This window comes from Muscardinus avellanarius (genome assembly GCF_963383645.1).
Source record: "Muscardinus avellanarius genome assembly, chromosome: 7".
NCBI lineage: Eukaryota > Metazoa > Chordata > Mammalia > Rodentia > Gliridae > Muscardinus > Muscardinus avellanarius.
Genome location: NC_137793.1, coordinates 33335682 through 33357304, shown reverse-complemented (window position 1 = coordinate 33357304; position 21623 = coordinate 33335682). Strand labels below are relative to the sequence as shown.

The following is a 21623-nucleotide window of genomic DNA, read 5'->3' as shown; positions in this document are numbered from 1 at the left end:
ACACCCAGCTTCATTTTCCCATTTATGTGTTATGAAACAAGACTCAAAGCTATAAATGGTTTTTCAAGATCACAGGGCTAGAAAGTGATAAAATTATTTACATAGATTTAATAATACTCTATTTTGGCAAAACAATAGGGCAATAGGAGTTTCATACATTTACAGTGAGTGGAAATTGGTACAGCTTTCCACAACCATATTGTCAACATTTATTAAATGTGATTACCCTTTGATCTGGCAGTTTCCCTTATTTTCTCTGCCTCAGCCTAAAGACAAAGCTGAAAATAAAGAGTTTGCAGGCAGGCGGGAGCCAATGTCGATAAGCAGTGTCGACTTGTACTGAGCACAGGACTGGGAATAAAGGAATAAAGGGTGTATTATCAAGCTGGTCACTGCTGTGTGTAACTAAGGCTTAATCCCACTGGAACCCTCTAAAGAACCACAGAGAATGTCTGAAATATTTATTCACATTTGTCAACATTTACCCTGTAGAATGTTAACTCTTTCATACTTCCAAGTTTGCCAAGTTTTCCAATTACCCAGAGGTATTTAAAAAATGAATTCATGTATTAATTGTATAGTTAAAATTATTTTTATTCTATATTTTGGAAACAGGGTCTCACTGAGTTGCAAGGGGTCTCACTAAGTAGCTAAGGCTGTCTGCAAACCGTGATCCTCCGGTCTCCACCTCCCAAATGCTGGGATTACAAGCGTGCACCACCATGCCCAGCCTAGGTTAAAAATTAAAGGCTGAGCCGGGCGTGGTGGCGCACGCTTGTAATCCCAGCATTCGGGAGGCTGAGACCTGAGGATCGCGGTTCACGGACAGTCTTAGCTACTTAGTGAGGCCCTCTGCAACTCAGTGAGACCCGGTTTCAAAATAAAGAATAAAAAATAGGGCAGGGGGTGTAGCTCGGAGGTCAAATGCCCCTGGGTTCCACCCGCAGACCCGCAAAAAAATATATTAAAAAAATTAAAGGCTGAGCATGGTGAAGCGTGTCTACAATCCCAGTGCCTGGGAAGCTGAGACAGGAGGCTCTCAGGTTCATGCCAGCCTCAGCAACTTTGTGAAGCCCTCAGCAACTTAGTGAGACCCCTGTTTCTAAATAAAAAATAAAATAGGACTGGGGGGTACATCTCAGAGGTAGAATGTCCTTGGGTTCAATCCCTAGTATCACACACAAAAACATTTTTAAATAAAAAATAAAAAGATGAGGAGAAGGCCTAAGCCTAGGGACTAAAATAGGCACTGGAATACAGATCTCCAGATTCGAGCCTAATTCTGGTAGCGAGGGCTCTGAAGAACTGGAATTATGGAGAATCAAATAGAGACCTGTTGGAGGTGGAGAGGGGAGCCAATAAAAGGTAAGGGGGTTGAATTTTCTGCCACAGGACATTGTTCTGGCTTGGCTCTGGAATGTCCCCAAAGGTCCACATGTTGAAGGCATGGTCTCCAGGGCAGCAATGCTCATTGGTGGGTCTTTGGGAAGCGATTGGATCAGGAGAGCTCTGATCTCATCAGTGGATTCTCCTCTGAGGCATTTATAGCTGGACATTGGAAGGTGGTAGAAACTGTGGGAGGTGGAACCTAGTCAGAAGTGATTGGTCCTTGAGGCATGCCTTGGGGATGTACCTTGTCCCTTTCCTCCCCACATTTCTGTCTCTGCTTTCTAGCTGTCCTGAGGTGAGCAGCTTTCCTTCTGCCATGGTGTCTGTCTCATCTCAGACCAGCCAGATATGAATCGAAACCATGAGCCAAAGTGAATCACCCCAAAGTTGTTTTCTCAGCTCTCCCAGGGACAGACAATGACCAAAGCGGAGACTTTCCATTTTTCATTATGCGATGGCCACAGAATGCTTGATATCCTGCTAGGCAGAGCTACCAATAGCCAGGGGGCAGTAGAGACAAGGCTCTCAAAGCCAAAGACAGCAAATTAAACAAATGATTGTCCAGAAATACTCCAATTTAGTGGGCATGGGATTCACTTGAAGTTTGCTATGAATCAGATTCCTGGCCCCACCCTATAAATGCCAATTTGGGCTTTGGGAATCTACCTATATAAATCAACATTTATAATCTACAGATATAAATCCCTCTGGTAATTCTTGTGTAGATGATCTGGAATCACAAGTTGAGAAACACTGCTGCAGGCCTAGACCCTGAGTACTGTAATGGAAAAAGTGCCTCATTTACCCCTGGCTCCCTCCCCAGGACTTGGCACACTGCAGGAACCAGACAATTGTCCACTGAATTGTTCAGCTGGTCCTCCATAAAGTATCTTTTTAACATGGGGTCAACCGAAGTCCGTGGTGTTTCTGTACCTGCAAGCTCAGGGACTTCATCTTACCAGAGATAAGTTCAGGAAAAGCGATCCAACCTCAGCAGAGGCTAATTGATAAATCATATATCCAAAGAGTTTATTAACATGAAGAAATAAATACATATAAGTTGGCTAATACTATATTTTCCTCTAAAAGCAAAATCTACCTGTGAATGTAGCCGGGCGTGGTGGCGCACTCTTGTAATCCCAGTATTTGGGAGGCTGAGATAGGAGGATCCTGGTTCGCCAATGGCCTCAGCTACTTAGTGAGGCCCTTTGCAACTCAGTGAGACCCTGTTTCAAAATAAAGAAAATAGGGCTGGGGTGGAGTTCAGAGGTAGAATACCCCTGGATTCTATCCCCAGTACCGGGAAAAAAAAAAAATCTACCTATGAAATTAAATTAGTAACAGGCTGTTATTTGGTAAACAAGAAGTCAGAATTTCAAAACTTTATGCCTAAATTGTTAATGTATGATATAATTTGTAAGATAATATATATGAGACCACCGTATACATTGAAAAGAGTTTGATAAATATATGGTATTATTAATATCACTAGAAAATGATAAACTTAGAGGTAGGGCATACTAACTCTGGAGTGAGAACAGTGGCCTCCCTTCTATCTATGATACCCTAGACAAGCTACTACACTTCCCTAAGCCTCACTTTCTTGTCCTGTCATAAGGATAGTATCATTTAGAGCTTTTGTGATGACTAAAGAAAATATGTGTTTTGACACCATAACCTGCACATAATACATCTTTAATAAATGCGTAATCGTTTTCCGTTCCTTTTCTACTCTATTACAAACTCTACTGTCATATGGGTAAGAAATAATACACTAGTACAAGGAAAAACACAGTAGCAAGTAACTTGGACTTCAGTCTTAGGCATTTTCAGTGGTATTCTACTTGTCTAAGCCTTGTTTACTCATTAGAAAATGTAGATGACGCCTGCCAACCATATTCATTCACTGGTTTCCTTTTTTTTCATTCATCAAAACTTATTTAACATCTACAATATGAGATAGGGCGGTGGAGGAGCATATTTCAAACAAAATAACATATGCCTAAGTTTCCTACACGTCAATGACAAGGCTGTCAACAGAAAGTGCTGGCGTGACCCTCAGCTTTGCAGTTTCCCTGGGATCTGTCCCTTTAAGACCTTCCACCGCCTGAATATTTGCCTAGAAGGTGAGGGGGCCAGAGGAAGTTATTGTAAATTAAACCATTTGCAATCATTAAACAAGAAAAGAGCACTGAGCCTGTCTGGATTTGAGCTGCAGGTCTGAACTTAATGACAGATAGGTCTGAATTGTATCCAGGTGTGGAAACCCCCACAGAAATCCCGGGAAGGGATGAGGAGTGTGCACGCGAGCGTGAATGAAGGCGGGGGCGGGGGAGGGCAGCCTGGGATCGCAGCTGCGCACGCGCAATTTCATATTCAACCGACGCAAAGCCCTTCGGCGTCGGAAGCCTCACGTCAAAGCCTACGTAGACGTACGTAGAGCCGGCGGGGGAGAGGAAACCGCTGGCTCCACGTATCACGTGATACGACGGGAGGGTCGTTGGCTCCTCCCCCTCCAAGATGGCGTCCTTGCTGCAGTCGGAGCGCGTTCTCTATCTAGTCCAGGGAGAAAAGAAGGTTCGAGCCCCGCTCTCGCAGCTCTATTTCTGCCGCTACTGTAGTGAGCTACGGTCGCTGGAATGTGTATCTCACGAGGTAAAGCAGTCCCATGGAGAGTGTGTTTGTTGGGGAGGGGGGGGTTGTTCTTCCTAGTCACTGCGACCGGTGGGGAAGTTCCGCCGGTTAGAGGCGGGCAGTCATTTTCTAGCTTACTAATTGGCTAGGCTTCCTGTCACTCAGTTTTGCCTGCGATTTGATTTGCTTGGAACCTGTCACTTGGAAAGGAAGGGCGGCGCCGGGTGGGGCTGAGCGGATCCTGTTTTAAGAGTGGTCTATGGTGGGACAAATTTGACTTAGACCCTGGCCATCTCCTTTGAGCTTGGTAATGGGATGGGCTGAGAGGTGTGGGGAGACTTAGTGATTTTTAGTTCAGGCCGCTTGAGAGATAACCTTCGTTCCAGGATTGGTGGAAGGGAGGGACACACATTCTCATTTATGATCCTCCCATTTTGGAAGTTGTGCCCGTTTTGGTCAGAATCAGGGCCCTCATCAAACAGGCTGCCTTGTTTCCTTAATCAGGCCAACCCCTACAGCACAGGGAAGAGATGGGCCTGGAGTGAGTTAAACGAGCAAAGCTTAGAGTCTTGTGGAAGAATCTCAGACTTGTATTCATGGCGCTTCTTCTGAGGGTACTGGTGTTGTCCTTTCAGGTACAAGTGGTTCCTTCAGTAGGATTACTCATAAGTAATAGACCCTTGCCAGTAAAAATCACCAGATAACAAACCCCAAAACTTGAGCAGCACTTGACAGAACTTATTCTTTCAGTAAGCGTTAGGGATTTTAAAAGATGAGTAAGATAACCCTATTGAGTAACTGACAGTATTCTAAAGAAAAAGCTGGCAGTAGTAATAGCTAACGCTCATCTAATACTTGATATATGATATGTACTTTACGTGATATTTTCTACAAGCCAGTGCAGGTGGTTGCTTTAAAAAAAATTACAGTAAAGAGATAAACACTGCTGTAGGTTACACAGGCAGTAATTTGGAGGTAGGAGGGGGAATCAGGATTTGAAGCTCAACAGCTTGACTCAGGGAATTTCACTAAAAATCTCTGGACTGTTAAAATTCAGGTGAGAAAACATCCTAGTACTATAATCCCGTTTACACAGTAATAGTTATTCTGTTGGACATATATTTTATAATATTAGGAATAGTCAAGAAAGTAATTGGAGACCACAAAAAACTAATATATATATATATATATATATATATATATATATATATGTGTGTGTGTGTGTGTGTGTGTGTGTGTGTGTGTTTATGATTTTTCTTGTAGTCTTCATTAGCACATTGTGTGTATCTCTTTGGCAGATTCTTTCTTAGATGTTCCCTATTTCAGCTCCACCCCCAGAATTTATTGGGTTAGATTTCCTGTGGTAGGCATTAGGGACTTTAGTCTCCCCAATGTCTAAGGATCTCTTCAGCTAGGCAGTTCATTCTGTGACAGCATTTAATAGGCTGGGTGTAGGTCAGAGATAGAATGCCCCTAGTTTCAATCTGCAGTACCACCAAAAAAAAAAAAAAAAAAAGATTTTGCAGAGGATGAGGCTCCTGAGGTCTGGGACAGTCTATAAAGAACTAATGAGCTAGGCATGGTGGCACTACTTAATAAGGCTCTGATTCAAAATAAAGAATAAAAAAATAGGGCTGGGGGTATAGATCAGAGGTAGAATCTCCCAGTTTCAATCCCCAGTACCAATAAAAGGGTTGGAGGGAGAGTGCTAGCCGGGCGTGGTGGCGCACGCTTTTAATCCCAGCATTCAGGAGGCTGAGACCAGAGGATGGTGAACAGCCTCAGCTACTTAGTGAGGCCCTCTGCAACTCAGTGAGACCCGGTTTCAAAATAAAGAATAAAAAATAAGGTAGAGGGTGTAGCTCAGAGGTCAAATGCCCCTGAGTTCCATCCCCAGACCTACAAAAGAAAGAAAGAAAGAAAGAAAGAAAGAAAGAAAGAAAGAAAGAAAGAAAGAAAGAAGAGAAAGTACTAATGGACAACCTGGGTCTAAAGCTGAATATGAAGGGACAAGCAGAATTTGGAAAGGGCACTAGAAAGAACCAATTAAATTTGTCTTTTGTGATAAGTCAGTGCAAATATTATTTAGGAATTCTGTGCTTTGGGATAAGTAACAACTTTATTGATCTTTTCTGATCAGTCTTATTGCTTATAGCAGGTTATGACAAATGAATCCCAGTTTCTGTCTTAGCATATATGTTCAAGTGAATGTCTTTCTAACTGCAGGTAATTAAAGTTCTTCAGTTATAAAATAGGATCTACCTGTGTTAAAGAAAATACTCAGACTTTTTTAAACATAATGAAATTATGCCGCGCATGATGGCGCACCCTTGTAATCCCAACGTTTGGGAGGCTGAGACAGGATGATGGCACAGATTCACAGCTAGTCTCAGCTACTTAGTGAGGCTCTCAGTAACTTAGTGAGACCCTGTTTCAAAATAAAATATAAAATAGGTCTAGGAGTATAGCCCAGTGGTAGAAAAGCACCTGGGTTCCACCCCCATTACCACTAAATAAATAAATGTAAAACATGGTGAATTTAGTTTTTAGATAGTATTTTGAGTTAATAGAGTAAGATTATCGGTTTATTTTGAATTTGTTCAATAAGATATCTGTCATTTAAAATAAACTAGTTATAGCATAACTAAGTAGTATAAGTAACAAATTTATGTTACTTCACTATTAGGAAAACTTTTTCTTAAAATCTCCCTTAAGGCAACCATGGTGGCGCACACCTGTAATCAGAGTACTTGGGAGACTGAGACAGGAGGATCACAAGTTCATGGCCAGCCTCAGCAATTTAGGCCCTGTTTCAAAAATAAAGTAGGGCTCAGAGTGTGGCTCACAGGTAGAATCCCCCTATGTTCAATCCCTGTTCCAAAAGGAAATCTCCCTTAACAAAAGTATAGTCAAATTGTAGTCAAATAAAGCTTAATTAGTGGGATGTGGTGGTACAAATACATAATCCCAATTCATGAGGTTGAAATAGGATCTCTAGTTAGAGACCAGCCTGGAGAATTTAGCAAGACCCTGTCTCAATTTTTTTTTTTTTATTGGTGCACTGTATTCATACATCATAGTGGGATACAAACTTTTGTAGACATACATGCACACATCGCCCAGTCAGCCCCCACCCGATCCCCACCCCATTCTCTCCCCATCCCTCCTTCCCATGCTTGGCTTAGTGGTTGACATCTAGTATTATAGCATTTTATCCAAAATTAAAAATGATAATTTCACATAACAATTTCATTTGTCTGATACCAAGCTTTTGATGACTTAAAGATAATATTTCAATATTTCTTTTTGCTTTCTTTCTTACCAGAGAATATTTTTTTCTATTTTTTTAGGTGAAACTATCATATATTTATATATTTATTTTTCAGAAAAAAAATCTATCCTAATTTGGAATATGGACTCTAGATACCCAAAACGATCTTGAAAAAGAACAAAGCTAGAAGATATATATTTTCTGATTTCAAACCATATAAAGCTACAATAATTGAAACAGTGTAGTACTGTTCTAAAGGCATTTATTTATTGGCACTGGGAATTGAACCCAGAGGCACTCCACCACTGAGCTATACTATCCCCCAGGCCTTTTTATTTTGAGACAGGGTCTATACTAAGTTGCTGAGGTTGGCCTCAAACTTTTGATCCTCCTGTCTCAAGGACTGGGATTACAAGAAAGCCCCACTATGCCCAGCTCAAACAACTTTTAAAAGGGAAAGGGCTGGAAATGTAGCTCAGTGGCAGAGTACTTGCCTAGCATAAGTGAGACCCTGGGTTCCATCCCCAGCACTACAGGAAAGAGTCATCCAATTTTTTAAATGGCAAGGTTTTGTTTTGTTTGTTTTTTGGTGTGTGTGTGTGTGTGTGTGTGTGTGTGTGTGTGTGTGTGTGGTGCTGGGGATGAAATCCAGGGGCCTTCTACCTCCGGGCTATTCTCCCAGACCTCGTTTTTTTTTATATTTAGAAACGGGCTCACTAAGTTGCTGAGAGCCTCACTAAACAGCTGAGCCTGGCTTCAAACCTGTACGATCCTCCTGTCTCCGCCTTCCAGGTACTGGGATTGCAAGCGTGCGCCACCACGCCTGGCTTAAGCTTTTTTTAAGTTGAACACAATAGGAGGGTATTTGATCACAACTCTTATGATTGGTTTATTATATTGAGCTCTTTATTAGATTGTCAGAGCTCTTCAGTTACAAACTTTAAACGATCATATAGACAACTTTTAACATATCTAACACATAAAACCCTGATGAAGCTGGGTATGGTACTTGGGAATGTAAGACAGGATAGCAGGTTTGAAGCCAGCCTCAGAACTTAGTGAAACCCTATTTCAGAATAGAAAATATAAGCTGGACGTGGTGGCGCATGCTTGTAATTCCAGTACTTTGGGAGGCTGAGACAGGAGGATCACAAGTTCATGGCCAGCTTAAGCTACTTAGTGAGGCCCTCTGCAACTTAGTGAACCCTGTCTCAAAGAATAAAAATTAGGGCTGGGGGGTTGTGGCTCAGAGGTAGAATGCCCCTCAGTTCAATCCCCAGTACCTAAAAATAAAGAAAAAGAAAAAGAAAATATAATAGGACTAAGAGTGTAGCTTGAAGGTAGAATGCCCCTGGGTTCAGTCCCCAGTCACACACACATACCAATAAATAATAAATAAGTAAATCTCAGATGAAAAGGAACAGGAGCTATTAGAAAGGAAGAAATAGAAGAAGGGTTCTAGCAAAAACAGAAAATGTACAAGGACACAAGATGACTAAAGGATAAACCCTAAATTGAAAACAGTACAGGTTTGGTTTTTTCTATATCAATTATATCTCACTTTCTGCTGAGATATTATGTATGTTAAAATTCCCTGTTTGACATTCAAACAAGCTTACATGAGTTTCTCCAACTTTTAAATTTCTTATTTCCTCCTAGGTGGACTCCCATTATTGTCCCAGTTGTTTAGAAAATATGCCATCAGCTGAAGCCAAACTAAAAAAGAATAGGTAAGCACTTTTCTCTTTTTCTCAACTCATTTTTAAATAGCTGTTAAGAAAACACTTGGACTTTACTTTCTTTTTTCTTTTCTATTCTTATTTATTTGGTGGTACTAAGGGTTGAACTCTGGGGCATTCTTTCTCTGAGCTACACCCCTCACCCTATTTTATTTTTTATTTTGAAATGAAGTCTCTTGGCCTTCCAGGTACTAAGATTACAAATGTGTACCACCATGCCAGAATTAACTTCCTTCTTTAAACAGCTTTTTTTGTTGTTGTTGTTTAGCATAACCACTACCTAAGATGAAATATGCTTTGTTCTTTTTGTTTTTTTTTTTTTTGTTGTTGTTGTTTGTTTGGTTTTTTTTGGTGGTACTGGGGTTCCTGGAAGCCCTTCTACCTCCGGGCTATACTCCCAGACCTATTTTTACATTTTTATTTGGAAATAGGGTTTCCTAAGCCAGTGCGCGCGGCTGGCTTCGAACCTGCGCGATCCTCCTGTCTCTGCCTCCCAAGCGCGGGGATTACAAGCGTGCGCCACCACGCCCGGCCCCTTTGACTTTTTAAAAATAAATTTTATATGTAAGAACAATTATAGACTTAAAAATTATTATGAAGATAGTATAGAGAGTTCCATTTGCCCCACACCCAGTCTTGCCTGCTGTTAAGAAACCACATCGTATTAATTATGTCTTTTTAGGCTCCTATTGGCTGTGACAGTTTTTTAGACTTTCTTTGGTTTTTATGACCTTGAAAGTTTTGAGGAATACTAGTGAAGTACTTTATGGAATGCATTTTGATAGGGATTGATGTAATGTTTTCCCGCACTAGCCTGGGGGATGTGTTTGGGGAAGAGGGCTGCAGGGGTGCAGTGCCATCTCTCCTCACATATATCAAGAACGAGTAACTCTGGTTCATCACCATGGATGTTAACCTCACTTCCCTGGTACGTGCTAGTGCTGTCAGGTTTCTCCACTGGAAAGTTTTGGAGGTTTTTTTTTTTTTCCTTTCTTTCTCCTTTTGTGTATTCTTTAGAAAAATAAGCACCATCACAGCCCACCTGGGATTTAGGCTTCACTCTCCTTGAAGGCCTACACAAATTATTTACAATTGTTTATTAATGGAAGATCTGTCTCTTCATTTCTTTATTTAATCATTTAAATCATCTAAGATTGCCAGGCATGGTGGCGCACGCTTGTAATCCCAGCACTTGGGAGGCTGAGACAGGAGGATCGCACAGGTTCGAAGCCAGCCTCAGCTACTTAGTGAGGCTCTCAGCAACTTAATGACACCCTGTTTCCAAATAAAGTATAAAATAGGTCTGGGAGTATAGCCCAGGGGTAGAAAAAAGCCTCTGGGTTCCACCCCCAGTACCACACACACACAAAAATCGTCTTGAGATTATGGGCTCCTGAATATTTATTTTATACCTTGGGTTATAATCCAATACTGCTTTGTGTATGTGTTTGTTTTCCTCAAAATGTTCAAGCTTTGGCCATTTTATTCCTATATCCCTTGACGTACCCCTTGTTTCTTGTTCGTTAGACGGAGCACTTTCTTACCAGTATTACTAGATGCTCTAGGCTCATCTTGTTTTTCTGCCTTTGTCTTAGAATTAGCCATACTTCAAAGGAGCCTTGTTTTCTTTTTTCAGAGAATAATGTTAGAAATCAAGATTTGGCTGCTAGATATGCTCATTGGTACTGGTAGCCATTTAGTTTTTAGTTTGCTATGAAAGTTCTTTTGCTACTAGGTATATCAGTCAGACTCCTATACCTTTGTGGTCGTAAACCACTGTTGTTTGTCTTTCCTGCCCCAAGTCACTCCTGATAGCCAGATGCTGTTTTGTATGCCTTTTACACAACATTTTATCATTTAATCCTCAAAGTATCTCTATGAGGTGGATACTGATACCCTCATTTAAGGGTACTATCAACGAGGGTGTGGTACTACACACTTGTAATCTCAGTACTTGGCAAGTTGAGACAGGAGGATTGCAGGTTTGAGGCCAGTGCACTTGGCGAGAACCTATTTGAAAAATACAAAATAGGGCTGGGGGTGTATAGCTTAGAAGCAGAACACCTCAAGGTTGGATCCCCAGTGCCAAAAAAAAGAAGAAAGGAAATAAGAGAAAGGAGGAAGAGGAGAATATCCAGATGGCAGGATGTCACAGATAATGGAAATGGTACAAGACAAGGTCTTAGATGATGGGAGAGTTGAAAGCAGCTGGACATAGGGATCCTTGAAAGGGAAACCTTAGCTGCCCACCACAAAGAATAGTATCTAAGAAGAGAAAAGAAAGCCCTGAAAGCAGACCGCTTCTGAACCGTCGATGTTTGATACCATTGTTTGGTAGCTATTTCAACACTCTGGCTCAGCAGTCAAGCAGTTATTTTCCAAATCCAGTTCCACTGCTTCTTACATTTTTGACTCTCAGTTTTCCTTCATACAATTGGTCTTTCCTTTCAGCATAAGCTGCAACATTTATTTCTTTTCTTAAAATTCTTTTAACCTGTGTAAGCATAAAAGGAGTCTAGAGTAGTAAACACCTGTTAACTGTGATTTTCTCTATGGAGTACAATGGATCAAGCTCTTTGGTGATCTTGATCTTGCATGTTTTTTAAAAAATAAGTAACCTACAGCCTGGCATCATCCCAGTACTTGGTAAGCTGAGACAGGAGGATCACAGGTTCAAAACCAGTCCCAGAAGCATAGTGAGGCTCTCAGGAACTTAGCGAGCCCTTGTTTCCAAATAAAAAATAAAATAGGCTGTGAATGTAGCTCAGAAGTAGAGTGCCCCGTGGTTCAATCCCCAGCATGACAAAAATAAATAAATAAATAAATAAATAAATAAATAAATAAATAAATAAATAAGAAAGAAAAGAAAAAAGAACATATACTACTTTCAAAATGTTAAATGATAGCCAGGTGTGATGGCGCACACTTATAATCCCAGCTCTTGGGAGGCTGAGACAAGAGGATCGTGCAGGTTCAAAGCCAGCCTCAGTTAGTGAGTGAGGCTCTCAGCAACATAGTGAGACCCTGTTTGCAAATAAAAGCATAAAATAGGTCTGGGAGTATAGCCTGGAGGTAGAAAAGCCCCTGGGTTCCACCCCCAGTACCACAAGAAAAAAAAAAAGTTAAATGATAACAGGCCCCAGGAATATTATTTTTATATCTTTTCTTGAAAAACACTGCCAGCCAGGCGTGGTGGCTTATAATCCCAGCATTCAGGAGGCTGAGACCGGAGGAGGATTGCCATTCGCAGACAGACTCAGCTACTTAGTGAAGCCTTCTGGAACTTAGTAAGACCCTGTTTAAAAATAAAGAATAAAAAATAAAGGCAGGGGGTATAGCTCAGAGTTCAAATGCCCACCAAAAAAACAAAAAACAAAAAACTACTGCCAATTACATTTGTTATCTGTTGACTTCTTAACATCTAGAACAATGTTTAGCACATAGTAGGTGCTTGATAAGTATTTGTTGAATGAACAAATGGTTGTTTTTCGCATCACAGATGTGCCAATTGCTTTGACTGTCCTGGCTGCATGCACACCCTCTCTACCCGGGCAACAAGCATCTCCACACAGCTTCCAGATGACCCAGCCAAAACCACCATGAAGAAAGCCTATTACTTGGCCTGTGGATTTTGCCGCTGGACGTCTAGAGATGTGGGGATGGCAGATAAATCTGTAGGTGAGTGAGGTGAACTTGATCATGAGATTTTATACAATATCAGTGCTATAATTGCCTGGTGTGTGTGTGTTTAAAATTTTTTTTACATACTTGAATGCTCTAGCATAGATACTTGGGCATGGAATTAATTGCAGAGCAAAGGGATAAAAGTAATTTAAAATTTTAATACATGTAAGCCGGGCATGGTGGCACATGCTTGTAATCCCAGTACTTGGGAGGCTGAGACAGGAGGGTTGGGCACATTCAAAGCCAGCCTTAGCTACTTACTGAGGCTCTCAGTGACTTAGTGAAACCCTGTTTCCAAATAAAATATAAAATAGATCTGGCCGGGAGTGGTGGGCGCACGCTTGTAATCCCAGCATTCAGGAAGCTGAGACTGGAGAATTGCGGTTGATGGACAGCCTCAGCTACTTAGTGAAGCCCTCTGCAACTTAGTGAGACCCTGTTTAAAATAAAAGAATAAAAAAAATAGGACAGGGGGTGTAGTGTGGAGGTCAAATGCCTCTGGGTTCCATCCCCAAACCCACAAAAAAATAAAAATATAAAAATATAAAATAAATCTGGGAGTATAGTCTGGAGGTAGAAAGCCCCTGAGTTCCATCCCCAGTACCAAAAAAAAAAAAAATTTTAATAGATATTGTCCAAACTACTCTCAAACTTGATATAACCAGATTTAAAATTTTTTGCAAAATAGATGAAGTTCTAATTTGCATTTTCATGATTACTAGTGAAGTTGAACATTAATTTTTTGGCATATTTATTGACCATTTTTATTTCCACTTACGAGAATTGCCATATGTACGCGCATTTTCCTACTGATTCCTACTGATTTATAACAAGTTACTGAAATAATGGTCTGTGCACAATTATAGCACTGACAGTTAAAATTTAATGTTAAAAACAAATTAACCTCACAGTGGCATAATATGTGCCTACAGGGGGTTAGAGTATGTATTTCCATGTTTGTACTTTGTCTCTTTGTATCAAGTGAAAGAAACAAAGCCCAGAAATCCAGAGAGATGTCTTTGTTACTCTAAGTGACTCATTTATATTTCAGAGCTTAAAAACCTGTGATGGCTTCTGGGAGCCTCTCTCCCCTGGGGTATCTTCACAGTGATAATTGAATAACAGGAACTCTTAAAGAGTACAGATAATTTTGTTTCCTCTATGACATCATCAGTGTCTAATAAGCCCTAAAACTACTTTAGTTAGAATTATTTGCTTATTTATAAGTATTTGGTCATGATATACAGAGAAAACTTAAAATGAGATCATTAATTCATTGTTCCAGATTGCTATTAGACTAAATTACAAGTTCTAAGAAACAATTAAGTAAAACATTCAAGCTTTTAAAAATTATTTTCATGATTGCCTTAAGTCAGACAACCTTTAAAATATGAATTGGAGCCAGGCGTAGTGGCGCACGCTTGTAATCCCCGCGCTTGGGAGGCTGAGACAGGAGGATCACGCAGGTTCAAAGCCAGGCTCAGCTGGCTTAAGAGACCCTGTTTCCAAATAAAATATAAAATAAGTCTGGGAGTGTACCCCGGAGGTAGAAGGCCCCTGGATTCCATCCCCAGTACCACTAAATAAATAAATAAATAAATAAATAAATAAATAAATAAATAAAATATGAATTGGACAGCCGGGTGTAGTGGCTCACCCTTGTAATCCCAGCTATTTGGGAGGCTGAGACAGGAGGATCTGGATTCACAACCAGCCTCAGCTTCTTAGTGAGACCCTTTGTAACTCAATGAGATCCTGTTTCGAAATAAAGAATAAAAAATAGGGCTGAGGGTGTCATTTGGAGGTAAAATGTCCCTGGGTTCCATCCCCAGTACCAAAAAAAAAAAAAAAAAAAATATATATATATATATATATATATATATATATATATATATATATATATATTGGAGCCAGACATGGTGGTGCTCTCTTTCTTTTGTTCTTTCCCTTCCTTCCTTCCTTCCTCCATTTTTTTTTTTTTTTTTTTTTTTTCCCCTGTGATAATGGGGATTGATTCTACCTCTGAGCCCTATTTTATTTTTTGAGACAGGACCTCACTAAGTTGCTAAGGCTGGCTGGGAGCCTGTGATCCTCCTGTCTCAGTCTTCCAAGTACTGGAATTACAAATACATATCACCATAACTTGTCACCAGCTCTTTTTATTTTTTATTTTGAATGAAGGTCTGGCTGAGTTGCTGAGGCTGGTCTCAAAACTGCAATCTTCCTGTCTCAGCTACCCAAATACGGGGATTATAGGCCTGCGCCGCCACACCTGGCTATTCAGTCCCTTTTTAATGGGCATTTAAGGTGTTTTCAGCTTTTGCTTTTGAAAACAGTGCAGCTACATTCTTGTATGTGTTTACTCAGGCACAAGAATGAACATTTTTCTGCACAACTAGAAGTAAAATTGCCCATTATAAGTTGCATATATTCTTTGCTTTCTAGAATGATTGATCAATTTTTAATCCTACTGTTAATATATTAGAGTACACTACTCATTGCTCCAAATCCTTGGTAACCCTTAACCATTTTAGGACTCTTTAAAAGTTTTTCCAGCTGGGTACAGTGACACCAGTGTATAATTCCATTATTTGGGAAGCTGAAACAGAAAGATTGCAGGTTCAAGGCATATGCATAGCAATTTGATAAAAACCTGTTTCAAAATAAAAATGGCTGGGATATAGCTCAGTGGTAGAACAAATTTGGGGCTCAGGACCACCCAAAAAGAAACAAACAAATAAGCTTAAGGCATGACACGGAGTTTCATTATAGTTTATTTTCCCTTTGTTCAGTTTTGAGATAGAATTTGCATATTTGCATGTAACAGTCTGGTTGTGTTGGTGCATACCTGTCATCTCAATATTTGGGAGGTTGAGAATAAAGGATCTCAGGTTTGAAGCTGGCCTCAGAAATTTAGTGAGATTGTTAGCAACTTAGAAAGACCCTGTTTCCAAATAAAAATCAGAGTGGGAGTGTATAGCTTGAAGGTAGAATGCCCCTGGGTTCAATTCCCAGCACCACCACACACCAAAAAAAAAAGAATTTACATATAATAAAGTTTGCCAGTTTTATGTTTGATACACACCCATTTGCCTAAAGTCTGTGTAGATATATGTTTTCTTGAGTAAATACCTAGGGTTGAAATTGCTGGGTTATAGGGTAAGTATAATTAAACGTAACTAGAAGTTGCCAAACTATTTTCCAGAGTATGTGCAATTTTAGATCCTAACCAGCAAAAAGAGATTTTTAACTCCATGACAATCCTATTAACAATGTAATATATTGTTAGTTATAATACATTGTTAGTCATCTTCATTTTAATATTCTGGGACATTATAGTGATACTTCATTATAGCTTTGGTATATGTTTTTTTAATGTGGTTTTTTTTTTTTTTGCTATTTATCTGGCATCTTGGTAAGGTTTCTACAAATTTTTTGCCTATTTGTTAACTATTATTTTTTATTGCTTTTTTTAGTTATAAAATTCTGAGCCAGGCATAGTGGCGCATGCTTGTAATCTCAGCATTTGGGAAGCTGAGACAGGTGGATCAGGAGGTAGACAGACTCGACACTTAGTGAGGCCCTTTGCAACTCAGTGGGAACTTGTTTCAAAATAAAAAGAATAAAAAACAGGACTAGGGTGTAGCTAGAAGGTAGAATGCCCCTGGGTTCCACCTTCAATACCGCAAAAAAGGAAGGAAGGAAGGAAGGAAGGAAGGAAGGAAGGAAGGAAGGAAGGAAGGAAGGTTGGTTGGTTCTAGCTAGATCTTTTGTTGTGTGTGTGTGGTACTGGGGGTGGAACCCAGGGACTTTTCTACTTCCAGGCTATACTCCCAGACCTAGTTTATACTTTATTTGAAAACAGGGTCTCACTAAGTTGCTGAGAGCCTCACTCAGTAGCTGAGCCTGGCTTTGAACCTGTAGGATCCTCCTGTCTCAGCCTCCCAATCGCTGGGATTACAAGCGTGCACCACCACGCCCGGCTCTAGCTATATCTTTCAAATATCTTCTCCCACTCTGTGGCTGGCCTTTTAATTTTCTCATTAGTGTCTATTGAAGAACACAGCTTCTAATTTCATCAAAGTCCAATATCAATTTTTTAAGTATTTTGTGCTTTTTGTGTCCTATAAAGAAACTTTAACCTCACCTAGTGTCACTGAGATTTACCCCTGTGTTTTCCCCCAAAAGTGCTACATTTTAGTTCCTAGACTTAAGTCTGTTGTCCATTTCAGAGTAACTTTTGTGCAGATCCAGGTTCTGTTATTTATATGTGGGTATTCAATTGTAAGATCATCTGTTGAAATTTGTTATTACGATTTTAATTTGTGCCATGTGTTTGTCATGTAAGAAATTCTCTAAACTAACATCCTAGATCATAGTGTGCATAATGCTGCAGAAAACAGCAGGGCCTCTGAAGTCAGACTGCTTGCTTGAATTTAAGTCCTAACTCTACCATTTACTATCCATGTGACTTGACTCTCAACCTCAGTTTTCCAGTTCTTACAAAGAGACAATAAGAATTTCTACCTTCAAGGGCTAGCATGAAAATAGAAATAAATGTCATATATTTCCAGTTCCTGGCACCTTGAAGCAGCTGTGCATAAACTGGCGTTGCAGTGGTGGTGGTGATTATCGCCATCATGACGTTTAAAGTAAGAAAAGTGTGAGCTGGGTGTGTTGGTGCATGCCTATGATCCCCCGACTTGAGAGACTGAGATGGAGGATCACAGGTCTGCAGCCAGCCTCAGCAAGTAGTGAGACTCTCATTAACCTAGAAAAAATCCTGTTTCAAAATAAAAATAAAATAGGTTGGGGATATAGCATGGAGATAGAAAGCCCCTGAGTCCAGTCCCCAGTAGCAAAAAAAAAAAAAAAGAATAAAATGTTATTCTGAGCATACTGGTCTATAAAATTCCTAGCATTCTTTTTTAGATATTCTGTGACTTTATGTTTTTAAATTTCATGCTGTGGTTAATTTTTTACAAAAATAAAGTGATCAAATTATGAAAGTCTTGTTTAATATTCTTTTATTTTCTAGCCAGTGGTGGTTGGCAGGAACCAGAAAATCCTCACACGCAACGGGTAAGTAAAGGATCAAAGGCTGGAGAGGTTGAAGTAAGTAGTAGGTACAGAAGTGAGCGTGACCAGAGTTGAGCATAGTAGTAACAAATAGAAAGAGGGACTTAGGGCCAGACTTGTAGGACATACATGTAGACCAAGTTAAGGGGTTTGAGAAGCCTTTCAATGTTTTAAGCAAGGAGACGATAGATTAGTGTTTCTTTAAAAAAACAATTATTGCTGAATTGAGAGGACAGGAGTGGGCAACATAAGACCACTTAATCTCTATTGTAGAAAATGCTTTAAATACCTTATAGGACATGCATTCTATGCAGTAGGTTGCAGTGTTTAAAAGAATGAGGTAGATTCATTTGTAAGATAGAAAGATGTACTTGATACATTTGTATTGGATGGGAAGCCATGATAGAGTTGAAAAATTATAATAAATTTTCCCTTTTATATGAAGAATAAAAAGATAGGTGTTATATATCTATACACAGGTATCTTTATTTATGGTATACATAAAGTTTTTCTTCTTTTTGTGTTTTACTTTGCTTTTGTGTACATAGTACTGGGGTTTGAACCCAGAGGCATTTTACCTGTGAGCTACACCCCTAGCTGTTTTCATGTTTTTGTATTGAAACAGGATCTTGAGCTGGGAGTGGCGGCACACGCTTGTAATCCCAGCATTTGGGAGACTGAGACAGGAGGATCATTGTTCGAGGACAGCCTCAGCTGCTTAGTGAGGCCCTCTGCAACTCAGTGAAACCCTGTTTCAATATAAAGAATAAAAAATAGGGCTGGGGGTGTAGCTCAGAGGTAAAATGTCCCTGGGTTCCATCCCCAGTACCACAAATGAATGAAAGGAAGGAAGGAAGGAAGGAAGGAAGGAAGGAAGGAAGGAAGGAAGGAAGGAAGGAAGGAAGATCTTGTTCCGTTGCTAAGAGTCTTGCCATGTTAATAAGGCTGTCCTCAAACCTCTGATCCTCCTATCTCAGTCTCCTAAGTACTGGGATTACAGGCATGTACCACCATGGCAGCTGGCTAGTATTTTAAACGTAGGCAAAATATCATATATTTGTGTCTCTTAAGTATATAAAAAACATACCTAAACTGGTTGATGGAGAGGTCAATTTAGGTACATGGGATATAAGAGAAGTTTCTGGTTTGGGTTTTTTCTAGCACTAGGGATTGAACCCAGGGGCATTCTACCTCCGTGCTACACCCCAGCCTGATTTTATTCTTTTATTTTGAAACAGGGTTTCACTAAGTTGCAAAAGGCCTCACTAAGTTTCTGAGGCTGGCCTTGAACCTGCAGTCCTCCTGTCTCAGCCTCCCAAGTACTGGGATTATAAGCATGCGCCACCATGCCCAGCTTGAGAAGTTTTATTTTTTATTCTTTATATTTGTATATTGTTTGTACAATTAGTATATGTTGCTTTGATGATTAGAGTGTGTGTGTGTGTGTGTGTGTGTGTGTGTGTGTGTGTGTGTTGTTTTTTTTTTACTGGGGATGGAACCCATCCCTATTTTTTACTCTTCATTTTGAAACAGGGTCTCACTGAGTTGCAAAGGGCCTAAGTAGCTGAGGCTGTCCACGAACCACGATCCTCCTGTCTCAGCCTCCCAAATGCTGGGATTATAAGCGTGCACCACTATGCCTGGCAGAAATATTTTAAAAATTAAAGAGTGTGACGAAGTAGAGGAAAGTTAGATAGGCTGTAAAATGTTACACTTTTAGAAATTAATGATCCTGTGGCCATGGAGAAAAAATAGTAATTGTAAAGGGAAATAATAAAGCAAAAGAGCAATAAAAAGCTTGAAATTTCCAAGTCTTTTCAAGCCCATTTTCTGTGGTTGAACTTGAAGGTTTCATTTTAATTTTGAAAACAGATTATATAGTGAAGAGAAATTCTTATTAAAGGAAAATAGCAGCTAGGCATGGTGCACGCATGTAATCCCCATGTTTGAGAGGCTGAGACAGGAGGATCTCACAGGTTCAAAGCCAGCCTCAGCTACTTAGGCTTTCAGCAACTTAATGAGACCCTGTTTCCAAATAAAATATAAAATAGGTCTGGGAGTGTATTCTGGAGGTAGAAAGCCCTGAGTTTCATCCCCAGTACCACAGGGGGAAAGGAAGGGAGGGAGGGAGGGAGGGAGGGAGGGAGGGAGGGAGGGAGGGAGGGAAAGAAGGGAGAAGGGCCTCTACTATCTTGTGCCCCATTAATATATATGACCACAATGCACCAATGAAAAAAATATTTAAAAAACAAAAAAAAGAAAGACTTTACCACCTTAATAATTTGTCTTCTGTATTCAGTTTGTGTATAGTCGATGTGGTTGATGATTTTTTATGTTTCCTTTTAGCTCTTTCATGAAATAAATACTGAGTCTTTGGTTTATTACAGATGAACAAATTGATTGAATATTACCAGCAGCTTGCTCAGAAAGAGAAGGTTGAGCGCGATCGCAAGAAACTGGCACGGCGTAGAAACTACATGCCTCTGGCTTTTTCGGTGAGGATTTGATACAAAAAAGAGTTTGTAAAACCTTTGAGGAATAAGAGCAGTGACCATTTCAGACAGTGGCCATTGTCTTAGATTCCTGAATGGTGGGTAGCAGAGAGAGGCTCCTCAAATTATAGATGTTTGAGCCCAGTAGTTAATTCTTTTGCCATATAATTAGTTCTCTTTGATTTTTGTTTTTCCTTTGGTTGTGCTGGGGATGGAACCCAGAGGCTTTCTACCTCTGGGCTATACTCCCAGATCTATTTTTTATATTTTATTTGAAAACAGGGTCTCACTAAGTTGCTGAGAGCCTCACTAAGTAGCTAAGTCTGGCTTCGAATCTGCGCGATCCTCCTGTCTCAGCCTCCCAAGCACGGGGATTACAAGCGTGCGCCACCACGCCCGGCAAATTATTTGTTTTTTAATAAGGACATTTGAGCCAGGCATGGTGTTACACGCTTGTAATCCCAGCATTTAGGAGGCTGAGACAGTAGGATCATGGTTCGAGGACAGCCTCAACTACTTAGTGAGGCCCTTTGCAACTCAATGAGACCTTGTTTCAAAATAAAGAATAAAAAAATAAAGCTGGAGGTGTAGCTCGGAGGTAGAATGCCTCTGGGTTCCATCCCCAGACCCGCAAAAAAAAAGACATTTCTGTTTCTTTCTCCATCACTTCCCTTTCTCTTTTGATTGTTATCCCCAAAGGCTACTATCTAATTTTATAGGCACTACAGAACTCTACTTTTGTGTATTATAGAGAGTCTGAGAAGAAGGTGGGCAATTGGTAGGTTTTATTCGTATAACCCCTGTAGCCTTTCTTTGACACCCTGATAGTAGTGGTTTCCCAGTTCCAGTTACCATAATGTTTTGACACCTTCCTTATTCCTCCAAAATGAAAAACGCTGACTTACTCTATCTATGTGGTTAAATAGTAATATAAGAAAGCAAAGTTTATAATTATAATTATTTATGGAAGTCGTTCTTTACCAATTTACTATATACTACTAGGCAGAAGCAAGAGATTACGATTTTGTTTTAAGCCAGGCGTGGTACACGCTTGAAATCCCAGCATTTAGGAGGCTGAGATGGGAGGATCACAGTTCAAGGACAGTCTCAGCTACTTAGGCCCTTCACAACTCATTGAGACCCTGTTTCAAAATAAAGAATATAAAAATAGGGCCGGGGTGTTGCTCAGAGATAGAATGCCCCTGAGTTCCATCCTTATTACCGCAGAAATTTAAAAAAAAAAATTAAGTTTTAGTTATTGTCCCTCAAGTTTTATTTGCTATCACAGAACAAGTTGTTTTCTTTGTACTTGCTTGGGGCCCAACAGGTTTACAT

At 40.1% G+C, this 21623-nt stretch overlaps 1 protein-coding gene across 2 annotated transcripts in view; it reads left to right on the top strand.

The window, feature by feature from the left end:
- Window positions 1-3909: 3909 nt before the first annotated feature.
- Window positions 3910-21623, top strand: part of DCTN4 (dynactin subunit 4) — a gene marked incomplete at both ends in the record, with an annotated part of 32506 nt that continues 14792 nt past the window's right edge. For both annotated transcript variants that reach the window (XM_080699137.1, XM_080699136.1), the window contains 5 exons: window positions 3910-4044; window positions 8954-9024; window positions 12533-12711; window positions 17756-17799; window positions 20184-20291. In XM_080699137.1, coding sequence (XP_080555263.1) covers window positions 3910-4044; window positions 8954-9024; window positions 12533-12711; window positions 17756-17799; window positions 20184-20291 — 537 coding nt within the window. The remainder of the gene's footprint in view (window positions 4045-8953; window positions 9025-12532; window positions 12712-17755; window positions 17800-20183; window positions 20292-21623) is intronic.